At 42.3% G+C, this 13,623-nt stretch overlaps 1 protein-coding gene across 3 annotated transcripts in view; it reads left to right on the forward strand.

Annotated features, from left to right (window-relative positions):
- LOC126169222 (titin homolog) overlaps positions 1-12,855 on the forward strand; it is a 220,317-nt gene extending 207,462 nt beyond the window's left edge. For all 3 annotated transcript variants that reach the window (XM_049920623.1, XM_049920624.1, XM_049920625.1), the window contains exon 12: positions 11,885-12,855. In XM_049920623.1, coding sequence (XP_049776580.1) covers positions 11,885-12,191 — 307 coding nt within the window. In that variant the 3' untranslated portion in view covers positions 12,192-12,855. The remainder of the gene's footprint in view (positions 1-11,884) is intronic.
- Positions 12,856-13,623: the final 768 nt, after the last annotated feature.

Raw genomic sequence — 13,623 nt, forward strand, 5'->3', positions numbered from 1 at the left:
TTGATACGGAATACGTATTCGGACAATTAAAGAGAATGTTCGGATATGTACGTTTCTTGCCTTTTAATAGTTGCTGTATACAAATTCATTCGCTCTCGTGTATGGAATGTATCAAGGAAAGTACAAAAGGTATTCTGTTACACAGGCATTGTGGCGTCGAGGGATTTGTGGGGATGAATTATTGTGCCACTTTTAACATACAATGTAAGTTGAAAACTTGATTGGTGTGTTTATGTACCAAAATGACAGCATACGTTGCTTCACGCAACTCAGTGATGCGTAGATGGCTGTTTCCGATGTACAATAAATTATTGTGGATGTAACAGTGTTAGCAGGGTGCTATTTATGTATTTATCCCAAACGATAAACCACGGACCTTGCCGTTGGTGGGGAGGCTCGCATGCTCCAGCGATAGAGATAGCCGTACCGTACTTGGAACCGCAATGGAGGGGTATCTGTTGAGAGGCCAGACAAACATGTGGTTGCTGAAGAGGGGCAGCAGCATTTTCAGTAGTTGCAGGGGCAACAGTCTGGATGATTGACTGATCTGGCCTTGTAACATCAACTAAAACGGCCTTGCAGTGTTGGTACTGTGAACGGCTAAAAGCAAGGGGAATTACAGCCGTAATTTTTCCCGAGGGCATGCAGCTCTATTGAATGGTTAAATGATGATGACATCCTCTTGGGTAAAATATTCCGGAGATAAAATAGTCCCCATTCGGAACGCGGGGGCGAGTGGACTACTCAGGAGGACATCGTAATCAGAAGAAACAAAACTGGCGTTCTATAGATCGGAGCGTGGAATGTCAGATGCGTTAATCGGGTAGATAGGTCAGAAAATTTAAAAAGGGGAATGAATAGGTTAAAGCTAGATATAATGGGAATTACTGAAGTTCGGTAGCAGGAGAAACATGACTTCTGGTCAGGTTAATACAGAATTATAAGTATAAAATCAAATAGGGGTAATACAGGAGTAAGTTCAATAACGAATAAAAAATGGGAACACGAATAAGCTACTATGAAAGACATAGCGAACGCATTTTGTAGCCAAAATAGACACGAAGCCCACACCTACCAAAGTAGTACAAGTTTATATGCCAACTAGCTCTGTAGATGAGGAGCAGACAGAGGAAATGTACGATGAGATAAAAGAAATTATTCAGATAGTTAAGGGAGATGAAAATTTAATAGTCATGGGGGACTGAAATTCGACAGCACGAAAAGGAAGAGAAGGAAAAGTAGTAGGTGAATATAGACTGGGAGGAAGGACTGGAAGAGGAAGCCGCCTGGTAGAGTTTTGTACAGAGGATAATTTAATCGTAGTTAACACTGATTTAAGAACCATGAAAGAAGGCTGTATACGTGGAAGGTTCCAGATTGATTATATTACGGCAAGACAGAGATTTCGAAACCAGGTTTCAAATTGTAAGACATTTCCAGGGGCAGATGTGGACTCTCACCACAATTTATTGGTTATGAACTGCCCTTTGAAACTGAAGAAACTGCAAAAAGGTAGGAATTTAAGGGGATAGGACTTGGATAAACTGAAAAAACTACAGGTTCTAGAGAGGTGCAGAGGGAGCATTAGGGGGCGACCGAAAAGAACTGGGTAAAGGAATGCAGTCGAAGAAGAATGGGTAACTATGAGAGATGAAATAGTGAAGGCAGCAGAAGATCAAGTAGATAAAAAGACGAGGGCTAGTAGAAATCCTTGGGTAATACAAGAGATATTGAATTTAATCGATGAAAGAAGAAAATATAAAAATGCAATAATTGAAGCAGGCGAAAGTGATTACAAACGCCAAAAAAGCGAGATCCACAGGAAGTGCAAAATGGCTAAGCAGGAATGACTAGAGAACAAATTTGGAGATGGAGAAGCATATATCACTAGGGGTAAGATAGATGCTGCTTACAGGAGAATAAAAGAGGCTTTTGGAGAAAAGAGAACTACTTGTATGAATATCAAGAGCTCAGATGGAAAACCAGTCCTAAGTAAAAAAGGGAAAGCAGAAAGATGAAAGGAGTATATTGAGAGTCAATACAAGGGAGATGTACTTATGGGCAATATTATGGATATGGAAGAGGACGTAGATGCAGATGAGAAGGCAGATATAATACTGCTTGACGAATCTGACAAAGCACTGAAAGACGTAAGTCAAAACAAGGCCACAGGAGTAGACAACATTCCGTTAGAGCTACTGATAGCCTTGGGAGAGCCAGCCATGAGAAAACTCTTCCATCTGGTGAGAAAGATGTATGAGACACGCGAAATACCCTTAGACTTCAAGAAGAAATTAATAATACCAATTCCAAAGAAAGCTGGTGGTGACAGGTGTGAAAATTACCGAACTATCAGTTTCGTAAGTCATGGCTGCAAATTACTAACACGAATCCTTTACAGAAGAGTGAAAAAACTGGTAGAAGCCGATCTCGGGAAGATCAGTTTGGATTCCAGAGAAATGTAAAAGCACGCGAGGAAATACTGACCGTACGAGATCTCACAAAAGATAGGTTAAGGAAAGCGAAACCCACGATTATAGCATTTAGAGAAAGCTTCCAAATTCTGAAGGTGGCAGGACTGAAATACAGGGAGTGAAAGGCTATTTATAATTCGTAGAGAAACTAGATGGCAGTTATAAGAGTCGAGGGGCAGGAAAGGGAAGCTGTGGTTGAGAAGAGAGTGAAAAAGGGTTATAGAGTATCCCCAATATCATTGAATCTGTATGTTGAGCATGTGGTAGAGGAAAGAAAAGAAACTTTTTGTAGTAGAAATTGAAGTCCGGGGTGAAGAAATAAAAACTTTGAAGTTCGCTGATGACATGAACGGAATGGGCAGCGTCTTGAAAGGAAGATATTAAATGAATATCAATAAAAGAAAAGCAAGGATAATGGAATGTAGTATAATTAAATCAGTTGATGTGGAGGGAATTGATTAGAAATGAGACATACACTTAAAGTAGCAAATGAGTTTTGGTATTTGGGAAGCAAAGCAACTGATGATGGTCGAAATAAGGAGGATACAAAATACAGAATGGCAATGGCAAAAAAAGCGTTTCTGAAGAAGAGTAATTTGTTAACATCGAGTGTAGATTTAAGTGTCAGGAAGTCCTTTCTGAAAGTATTTGTATGAAACGTAGCCATGTATGGAAGTGAAACATGGACGATAAACAGTCTTGACAAGAAGAGAATAGAAACATATGAAATGGGGTGATGGGGTGCTACAGAGGAATGCTGAAGATTAGATGTGTAGATCAGGTAACTAATGAGGAGGTACTGAATAAAATTGGGGAGAAGAGAAATTTGTGGCACAAACTGACTAGAGGAAGGGATCGGTTGTTGGGACATTTAGTTGGTTGGTTGGTTTAAAGGAGGGGGGGGGGGGGGGGGAAGGCACTAAACTGCTAGGTCATCGGTCCCGATCATTTAGTACTGGAGGAAAGCGTGGGGGGTAGAAATCGTAAAGGGAGACGAACAGATGAATATAGTAAGCAGATTCAGAAGAATGTAGTTCGCAGTAATTACTTGGAGATGAAGAGGCTTGCACAGGACTGAGTAGCATCGAGAGCTGCACCAAATCGGTCTTTGGGGTGTACACGACAGCAACAACAACATCATAAAGGAGAAGAAGCAGTAAGCACAAAATAAAGAATCGCATTCCATTGACAATATGGATAAATGTATTATCAGGAAACTTCAGAATCTTTAGAGGTCTTGCAACTCGAGGGTAGTAACGAAACCTTGGGAAAAAATTGTGTCTATAGGATTTGGTTCCCAAAGATGCCAGAATAAACGTGTTATCTTATGCGATGAGACGACATAGCTTCAAACAACGCATACCGTGGAACTCAATGAAACAAAAAATTAAGAAGCAGAATGCAAGCGGCGACTGGTTTATTCGGACAAAACATAGGTTCATGTGCATTACAACGTGAATGGTGCCACGCACTGATGGTTAGACGTCTAGCATGTGACAGTGCTCCACTTATGAGAGTAATGGAGTGTACATTATTGCTACTTCTCCATCCCTGTTTCTCAGATATATACGCAGCGGATGGATCTTCGCTTTTTTATGTAATTCATGCAGAGCGAGGCCCACGAAAGAGACTGGCCATGGTGCGTACGTCATAGCACGTGACACTGTAGGTCTTACAAGTGCCAGCAGCACTCTCCAGCTGAAAGTGAGTTATCTGTTTCAGGAAAGTTTAATAATTCGTGGCTACTCCTTTAAATGCATGCAAGCTCTTTATAGCGCACGACAAAGTTGAGACCTTTAGTTGGTACGTTTTCAATTACATATTAATTTCCCGTGGGCCCTGCACATAGCCGAGAGTTCGCAATGTATGCCGGACAAGCCGACGAGTGTGATGTTGCGGGGGAGGGGGTGGGGCAGCGGGGGAGGGAGGGTGGTGCAGTGACTCGTTAGGCGTGGCTGGATGCAAAAGACTGGCAACACTGAACCACGTCACTGCGATTTGTCGATCACAGAGTTATTTTACTCAAAACGTACGCAACGTAATTGATTGTTCATCATTCATTTTGCTGAAATATTTATACATTTATTTAATCCCTTAGATTAGGGCCTTCGGGCCCTCTTTTACATCGGACCAGGGTTTCACACACACAGTACTTTTATTTTTGACATCAGAGATATCTAAGGAATGAAAATGGTTTTAATATGACAGCAATTAGATAGTACTAACATAAGTGAGATAATTTGAGTGTATATACAGAGAATGCGACAAACAGTCCTGACAAACAACCAATAAAGTTGTATGAATGCAGAGTCTCGCGGCGATGACACTGAATAAAATGTTCTCGGGTTTCCAACCGCGTCGATTGCTTAAAACTACACGAGCCTTTGGCCAAGCACTCCTTGGCCATTGTCAAGTGTTATGACTGCCAGTGGGCTGTTGGTGCGCCCTTACATAGGCTATCTGCCGGCTGTGACGTCACTGGTGCCAGTGACATTGCCATATATGGGCATGTTTTGAATCGGCGTCCCGCGCGGGATTAGCCGAGCGGTCCAGGGCGCTGCAGTCATGGACTGTGCGGCTGGTACCGGCGGAGGTTCGAGTCCTCCCTCGGGCATGGGTGTGTGTGTTAGTCCTTAGGATAATTTAGGTTAAGTAGTGTGTAAGCTTAGGGACTGATGACCTTAGCAGTTAAGTCCAATAAGATTTCACACACATTTGAACATTTTTTTGAGTCTGCGTTCGATATGACCTCTTCAACCGTGCGATCGATGGATCCCACGCAGCGCTGAGCTGTAAGCCACCGTCTCTATTCAGGGTGTTTGCGGTAATTTTTATTTCAGTAGTGGCCAGAAGTACATCGGACAAACAGTGCGCACTGTGGAACAATGCAGGAAAGAGCATGAGAGGTATTATCGCCTACGCTATCCAGAGAAATCTGCGTTAACTGAGCATGCGTTAGGAAACGGTCACCACATAAAATTTGACGATACCTCTGTCGTGGCTCGTACTAACGGCTTCTGGGACAGTTTAATAAAGGACGCTATTGAAATAAAAATTACCGCAAACACCCTGCATAGAGACGGTGGCTTACAGCTCAGCGCTTCGTGGGATCCAGCGATCGCGCGGTTGAAGAGGGCATATCGAAGGCCGACTCAAAACATGCCCATATATGGCAATGTCACGGGCACCAGTGACGTCACAGCCGGCAGCTAGCGTATGTAAGGGCGCACCAACAGCCCACTGGCAGTCATAACACTTGACAATGGCCAAAGAGTACGACGCCGAAAGCTCGTGTAGTTTTAAACAATTGACGCGGTTGGAAACCCGAGAACATTTTATTCAACCAATAAAGTTAATTGTAGCAGTACTAGTGCTACTCTTCTACTGCTGCCTTTATAATATTAGTAACAATGATAACAGCGATAATGGCAGTAACAAAGTGTACTTTGAAAATTCCTGACAGATAAACTCTGTGTGCCAGACCTAGAGTTGCACCCACACCTTGCCTTATTTTGGAAACAGCCCCTAGGCTGTAGCTAAGCCATACCTCCGCAATATCCTTTCTTCCAGGAGTGCTAGTCTTGCGAGTTTCGCAGGAGAGCTTTTCTGAAGTTTGGAACCTAAAAGATGAGGTACTGGCCGAAATAAAGCCGTGAGTAGGTGTCGTAAGTCGTGACTGGGTAACTCAGTCGGTAGAGCACTTAACCGCTAACGGCAAAGGTCCCGAGTTCGAGTCTCGGTCCAGCACACAGCTTTATTCTACCAGGAAACTTCATATCACCACACACTCCGCTGGAAAGTGTACTTTCTTAATTCTGACATAGCGAGTTCTGAGGCAAAGAATTTAGATAGTCTGCACCAGCTAAGAGCATTGTGAAATAGGGGTAGGAAAGAAGGATGTATTGGGGTAACGAGTGAATTCGGGGACAAACACATACGTTATTGATGGTTCAGCAGATATGAGTGGATCATTAACTATCTTTTGAGGTTGGAGATGTTATTCAGTTGTATAACATAATGAGGAACGTCATTCCAAAGTCTGGTTCCCGCTACCGAAACGGACTTGGAGAGAGCGGTTGAGTGATGGAGCGGGACAGAAAGGATTTTGCTCTAATGGGAACGGGTGTTCCTGCTATGTTGTTCAGGCAAGAGCGTAAAGGTGGAGGGGAGATACGTCGAACAGTGCACATTGATAAGACAGTAGATGAGACAGGGAGGAAATCTCAGCACTTGTCTGCACGTAGCCAGGTGAGCTTATAACACTAGCCTGCCGTGACATACGCTGATGTTACCCTCTGGGAGGATTTTGAGTTTTGAGCGCGCGAGTGGCTAATGGATGAAGGTATCGGGCTATATGTTTGAATAGAGTGCAATTAACAGAAAAAATAAACAGACTTTAATTTTGGGGTCAATGAAATTAGTAAAATTCATATATGGATGAAAAATGAACGGTCGCCAGACCAATTAGGCACATTAGATGGGAAATATAAGTTTAAGAAAATTGAGTATCAGTTATTGAACTCTCATTAGTATTCCTTTTGAAAAGCACAGAGTATGCAAACGGACATAGGGCAATCTGAGCTGTGGGTAGCAGTAGTTACTAATTATGCACTTACTAGTAATCAATAGAAAGCAAAATCTCACCAAACTCACGCTAATAAGAGCTACACTCTGTACTGCTACTTGAAACAGTACTGAAATGTTAATGCACGAAGTGGAGAACGAAATATGGACCTGAGAGTCCCCTGTCTTAACTGGCACGTTATTGTTGTTGTTGTTGTGGTCTTCAGTCCCGAGACTGGTTTGATGCAGTTCTCCATGCTACTCTATCCTGTGCAAGCTTCTTCATTTCCTAGTACCTACTGCAACATACATCCTTCTGTATCTGTTTAGTGTATTCATCTCTTGGTCTCCCTCTACGAGTTTTACCCTCCACGTTGCACTCCAATACTAAATTTATCCCTTGATGCCTCAGAACATGTCCTACCAACCGACCCCTTCTTCTAGTCAAGTTGTGCCACAAACTCCTCTTCTCCCCAATTCTATTCAATACCTCCTCATTAGTTATGTGATCTACCCATCTAATCTTCATTATTCTTCTGTAGCACCACATTTCGAAAGTTTCTATTCTCTTCTTCTCCAAACTAGTTATCGTCCATATTTCACTTCCATACATGGCTACACTCTACACAAATACTTTCAGAAACGACTTCCTGACACTTAAATCTATACTCGATGTTAACAAATTTCTCTTCTTCAGAAACGCTTTCCTTGCCATTGCCAGTCTACATTTTATACCCACTATACTTCGACCATCATCAGTTATTTTGCTCCGCAAATAGGAAAACTCTTTAACTACTTTAAGTGTCTCATTTCCTAATCTAATTCCCTCAGAAATCAGAGGCACGCAAGCCTCCCCACCAACAGCAAGGTCCATGGTTCATGGGGGGAACTGGCATGTATAAACCACAAATGAAGATAAATCATATAATAATTACACTGTTCATATCCCTCTGCTTATATTTGTTTCCCTTAGTAGTAATGCTGTTCCAATTATCTTTCTAACACGAGAAGAATATCGTGGGGACCCATGAACTGCTATAGTGTCACCATTCAATTTCATTATTTCAGTAGCAAAATTTAATTCAACTAAAGTTAATTCTTAGCTTCACTTGGAATAGTTTATGTTTTTACTTTTCAAGGCAAATTGTTCAACAATGCGCTCAGTTGACTTCAAATAAATCGTCCATGATAGTAATCAAGGTGAAATTATGTTTCAAATAAGTTTAACTTATGTGCCTTTTTCATCACCTGTAGAGAAGGTATTTTAGACAGTATCAGTCTGGCATTAAATTTTTGCAAAACGACACTTTGCAATAGATTAATAGTACTTAAGCAAAATTTTAACTAATTTCAACTTTTGCTAATCCTTGCACATTTGACAAACATGAATACATCACTAGTTAATTTGAAACAGGTTACTCGGTTTTATAAACACTTATAGGGGGGGGGGGGATCCTGCATAGGTTCATGATCAGGATAAAAGTTATGGTTCTATAAGACATGTTTATGGCACTTGGATTATTCATTAGTATCCCCTTTGGATAGCGCAGTGGATACAAACGGAGACAGGACACTCTGAGCTGTTGGTAGCAGTAGTTACCAATTATGCACATACTAGTAATCGATATAAAAAATTAAGTGGTCCATTCTCTGATACATATCTGTATGCATCAAGTTGGTGGAGCAGTGGCGAAGTAGTAGTGGCAAGCGACGTGGCAGCTAACTTTACTCACGGCTCTTGATGTTTCAATGCTCTATACAATGTCTTCTTGACGACGAATTTTTAATGTGTTAGAGCCATTTCTTATTGTCGAGAGTACCATGCAACAGCCAAATCCACATTCGAGACAAAATGCCTTGCAAAGCGGCTTCCAGTTGCCACCGTCGATGTGTAGGGTGCCACTGACTGCGTACCGTTCCCACCAAGTAGCAGCCCAGTTCGACCGCCAAAACAACCTTCTACATCGCACCGAACCACTTCCGTTACGGAGGTACTTCCGTGCATCTTTTACATTTTACTCGTTATAACTATTCCTTCGGACACTGTGCTTTGAACAACGTAAATATTGTAACTCCAACACACCAAAGAAGAGGAAACATGAAATAGAGTTGCAACATTTTCTATCGATCAACGCCAAGCCGAATAACTGATTTATGAGGGCCAGAGGTGGACCACCGCGTTGTTAACTTGCTCAATTTGTAAAGCTCTTTCTTTTGAGCAAATCGTTCAGTTTTCACATCTACCGATTTCCGTCCCATTCGGACAATTCCTTCGTGATCCGTCGTTTTCTTTTTTTCTTTTTATCTTAGAGTGTAGATACTTCTAAACAGTGCTGTTTTTCTGGGGAACGCTGGGGGATGCGTACCCCTAAACTTTTTCGTCAACAAAGTAATTTTTTTACGATGTTGAGGACTTGGAAGAGTGCCAAAGATTTTTTTCGCGGACGTAGATTTTTTATTTCATTTTTTCGTGTTGGTAATTGCAATACGAACGATACCAGTGCAGTTCTTGGTGGGAAAAGCAATGTCACTGACATGCTATTAATGTTACACAGTAGTTTTATAGTTAAATAAATTTTCAGCTGTATTAAAAATTGAGTCAGTTGAAGCACAGGATACCACCCATCATGCCATTTCGGGAGCCAAACAAGGTTACAAAAAATTTTTGTAGTGTAGTTTCTAGTGTTGTTGATGATAGGTGTGAATGGCTTTTTTTGTATTGTGTCTTTTAGAAGTGTTTTATAGGTTAAAATATGTGTTCGGTAATATTTCCTCGCATTGTTTTGTATGTCGGAGAGCTGATTAGACTCACCTGTTTCATTTGAGGTGTATTATAGGTCAATTGAATTGTACGATAGCATTTTCTTTTATTGTTCTGGGGATGGTGGGAATCGCATGCTTCATTTGAGGTAAAATAAGCTGTTTTTTTCGATACCACATTCTCTTGTATGTTTGGGTGTTTCTCGGTATCGCCTGCTTCCTTTGAGCTGAAAGTCAACTGAAGAGCCCGATACCAGTTTTTTTTCAGTTCGACGTGTTGATTATGTTGTGGCTAAAAGCAGACGGGTGGTATCCCATGCTTCAGTTATAAGTAATTTTCGCTGCATTATACAGGGTGTTACAAAAAGGTACGGCCAAACTTTCAGGAAAACATTCCTCACACACAAATAAAGAAAAGATGTTATGTGGACATGTGTTCGGAAACGCTTAATTTCCATATTAGAGCTCATTTTAGTTTCGTCAGTATGTACTGTACTTCGTCGATTCACCGCCAGTTGGTCCAATTGAATGAAGGTAATGTTGACTTCGGTGCTTGTGTTGACATGCGACTCATTGCTCTACAGTTCTAGCATCAAGCACATCAGTACGTAACATCAACAGTTTAGTGTTCATCACGAACGTGGTTTTGCAGTCAGTGCAATGTTTACAAATGCGGAGTTGGCAGATGCCCATTTGATGTGTGGATTATCACGGGGCAATAGCCGTGGCGCGGTACGTTTGTATCGAGACAGATTTCCAGAACGAAGGTGTCCCGACAGGAAGACGTACGAAGCAATTGATCGGCGTCTTAGGGAGCACGGAACATTCCAACCTATGACTCGCGACTGGGGAAGACCTAGAACGAGGAGGACACCTGCAATGGACGAGGCAATTCTTCGTGCAGTTGACGATAACCCTAATGTCTGCGTCAGAGAAGTTGCTGCTATACAAGGTAACGTTGACCACGTCACTGTGTGGAGAGTGCTACTGGAGAACCAGTTGTTTCCGTACCATGTACAGCGTGTGCAGGCACTATCAGCAGCTGATTGGCCTTCACGGGTACACTTCTGCGAATGGTTCATCCAACAATGTGTCAATCCTCATTTCAGTGCAAATGTTCTCTTTACGGATGAGGCTTCATTCCAACGTGATGAAATTGTAACTTTTCACAATCAACATGTGTGGGCTGACGAGAATCCGCACGCAATTGTGCAATCACGTCATCAACACAGATTTTCTGTGAACGTTTGGGCAGGCGTTGTTGGTGATGTCTTGATTGGGCACCATGTTCTTCCACCTACGCTCAATGGAGCACGTTATCATGATTTCATACGGGATATTCTACCTGTGCTGCTAGACCATGTGCCTTTACAAGTACGACACAACATGTGGTTCATGCACGATGGAGCTCCTGCACGTTTCAGTCGAAGTGTTCGTACGCTTCTCAACAACAGATTCGGTGACCGATGGATTGGTAGAGACGGACCAATTCCATGGCCTCCACGATCTCCTGACCTCAACCCTCTTGATTTTCATTTATGGGGGCATTTGAAAGCTCTTGTCTACGCAACCCCGGTACCAAATGTAGAGACTCTTCGTGCTCGTATTGTGGACGGCTGTGATACAATATACCATTCTCCGGGGCTGCATCAGCGCATCAGGGATTCCATGCGACGGTGGGTGGTTACATGTATCCTCGCTAACGGAGGACATTTTGAACATTTCCTGTAACAAAGTGTTTGAAGTCACGCTGGTACGTTCCGTTGCTGTGTGTTTCCATTCCATGATTAATGTGATTTGAAGAGAAGTAATAAAATGAGCTCTAACATGGAAAGTAGGCGTTTCCGGGCACATGTCCACATAACATATTTTCTTTCTTTGTGTGTGAGGAATGTTTCCTGAAAGTTCGGCCGTACCTTTTTGTAACACCCTGTATACAATGTTGCAGTACCCTCAAACCGCTTTTTTTAGAAAAAAAAAAAAAGCTCTGCTTCTAATACTATCTGATCAAGGCGTTGTAAGCCCTGGCTTTGTGTTCATGTGGAAGTAATCGTGGTGGAGTGAGTGAGACTAGTGTTGTGGTGCAGGACTCGCGTGCCCCTGGGTCGCCTGTGGCTCCCCGGCCGCTCAGCCGTGCTGCTAGTCGGCCGCACGTGGGTGTTTGCCGACCCCAGCGGCGAGGACGAGACCGACGTCGGCGCCCCGCAGCCGGTCGCGGTCGCGCCAGCCGCCAAGCCGGCGCGCTCCTTCGCCGACCAGCACGACGAGGCGATGATTGAGGTGCTGAGGGCGCTCGGCGCGGCGGCCGCGCACCGAACTACCAGCGCTGCGGTCGCGGTCGCCTCAGTTGCCGCTGTTGCCATCTATTGGCGGCTCTTCCAAGTCGCGCCCTGAGCGTTCTATCTCTTCAAGACTGCCCGACTTCGGTACGGTACCCGACAAAGACGGAAACTTCATACGTGAAAGACTTCCGTACTGACTACTTTCTGACGGCTAAATGAGCAGCAGTCCTTACCTATTTTCAGTGGCCTGTATGGGACCACTAAAGACGCTTTAACTTATTGACGAAAGTAATTTTAGTTTATATTCCTGAAATATTCGTATAGATTGCATTTATGAGGCAATTTCATGACAATTAACCTTGTAAGCAGCCAAATACAGACCTCTGAAGACCCACCAGAAAAATGGGGTTAAGTAGTTCCAATCAAAGTTATTTTGTATTAACGAGATTTTTGTATGTTGTAACCGTGGAGAATTCCTTATAGTTAAATACTTTCTTTTACAGAAATACGCAGTAGTTAACGTTCTAGATACATCTACTTTTCTTTCTTTTTTAAAAAAAGAAGAAGAACGTCATCCTTATGTATATAATACAAGAGATTTTGTAATTCTGTTACATTATACTGAGCCGAATAAAAGTTCGGATATTTCGTCCTATGTATTTCTGTTATATAAGAGTATAAGAAATCTGAGTATTCTGTGATGCGAATGATATTGAAACCATATGTTACCATTTTGCTGGCTGTGACCTAAATAAAGTTTAAAAAAGTTTTAAGGATATCGGAAATTATTTTATTCTGCCTTACATGCTCCTCTGAGAAGCCATGCATGGTATCTGATCCTCCTTTCCTGATTCAGTAGTTATAATTTCATGTCTCACACGTCCTACAGTGTAGTCTGACATTCCATGTGCTTCCTCATAATTTCATTTGGCCACTGAATTTCGATACACACAATAGTTGATCGCATGAAGCTATAGGCACCACACGCCCTTATATTTTGGGATGTGGTTCACTTTTACATCCGTAGAATTTATTTCACAGTTAATTCTCCAATTTTTCGATTACTTACCCCTCCCAGTCAACAATCTTAAATTAAAACCCTCTATTCTTCCTTTGTTTCAATCTGCAAAGCACAATAAACACAGTAAGGTTACTGAATTTTACAGGGAAACTTATTTGTGAGTGACAAAGTCAATACACGCCAGCTACCAAAGCCATCACATATCTGAGTAAAATGAGAACAAATCAGCCCATTTTGCGTCTAGAGAGCAGATAAAAACAGCTGCAAATCGATACATGTAACAGACGGATTGCTCATCTAAAAAAACATGAATGAGGCCTCAATTGTAAAAGCTTGGAAAACATATTGTACGAGGACAATGAAAGTGGCTGAAAATCGATAGATCCGAAGTATGAGTTGGTGAAACATCCACCTATTCACCAGATTTCGAATCGTCAGACATTGACCTATTCCCGTGTCTAACGAAAATGTGTTTGGGAAACGCTTCGTCCAATGTGATTACACCAGTGTAATGATCTTTCGT

Source organism: Schistocerca cancellata, chromosome 1, assembly GCF_023864275.1.
Source record: "Schistocerca cancellata isolate TAMUIC-IGC-003103 chromosome 1, iqSchCanc2.1, whole genome shotgun sequence".
Lineage (NCBI taxonomy): Eukaryota > Metazoa > Arthropoda > Insecta > Orthoptera > Acrididae > Schistocerca > Schistocerca cancellata.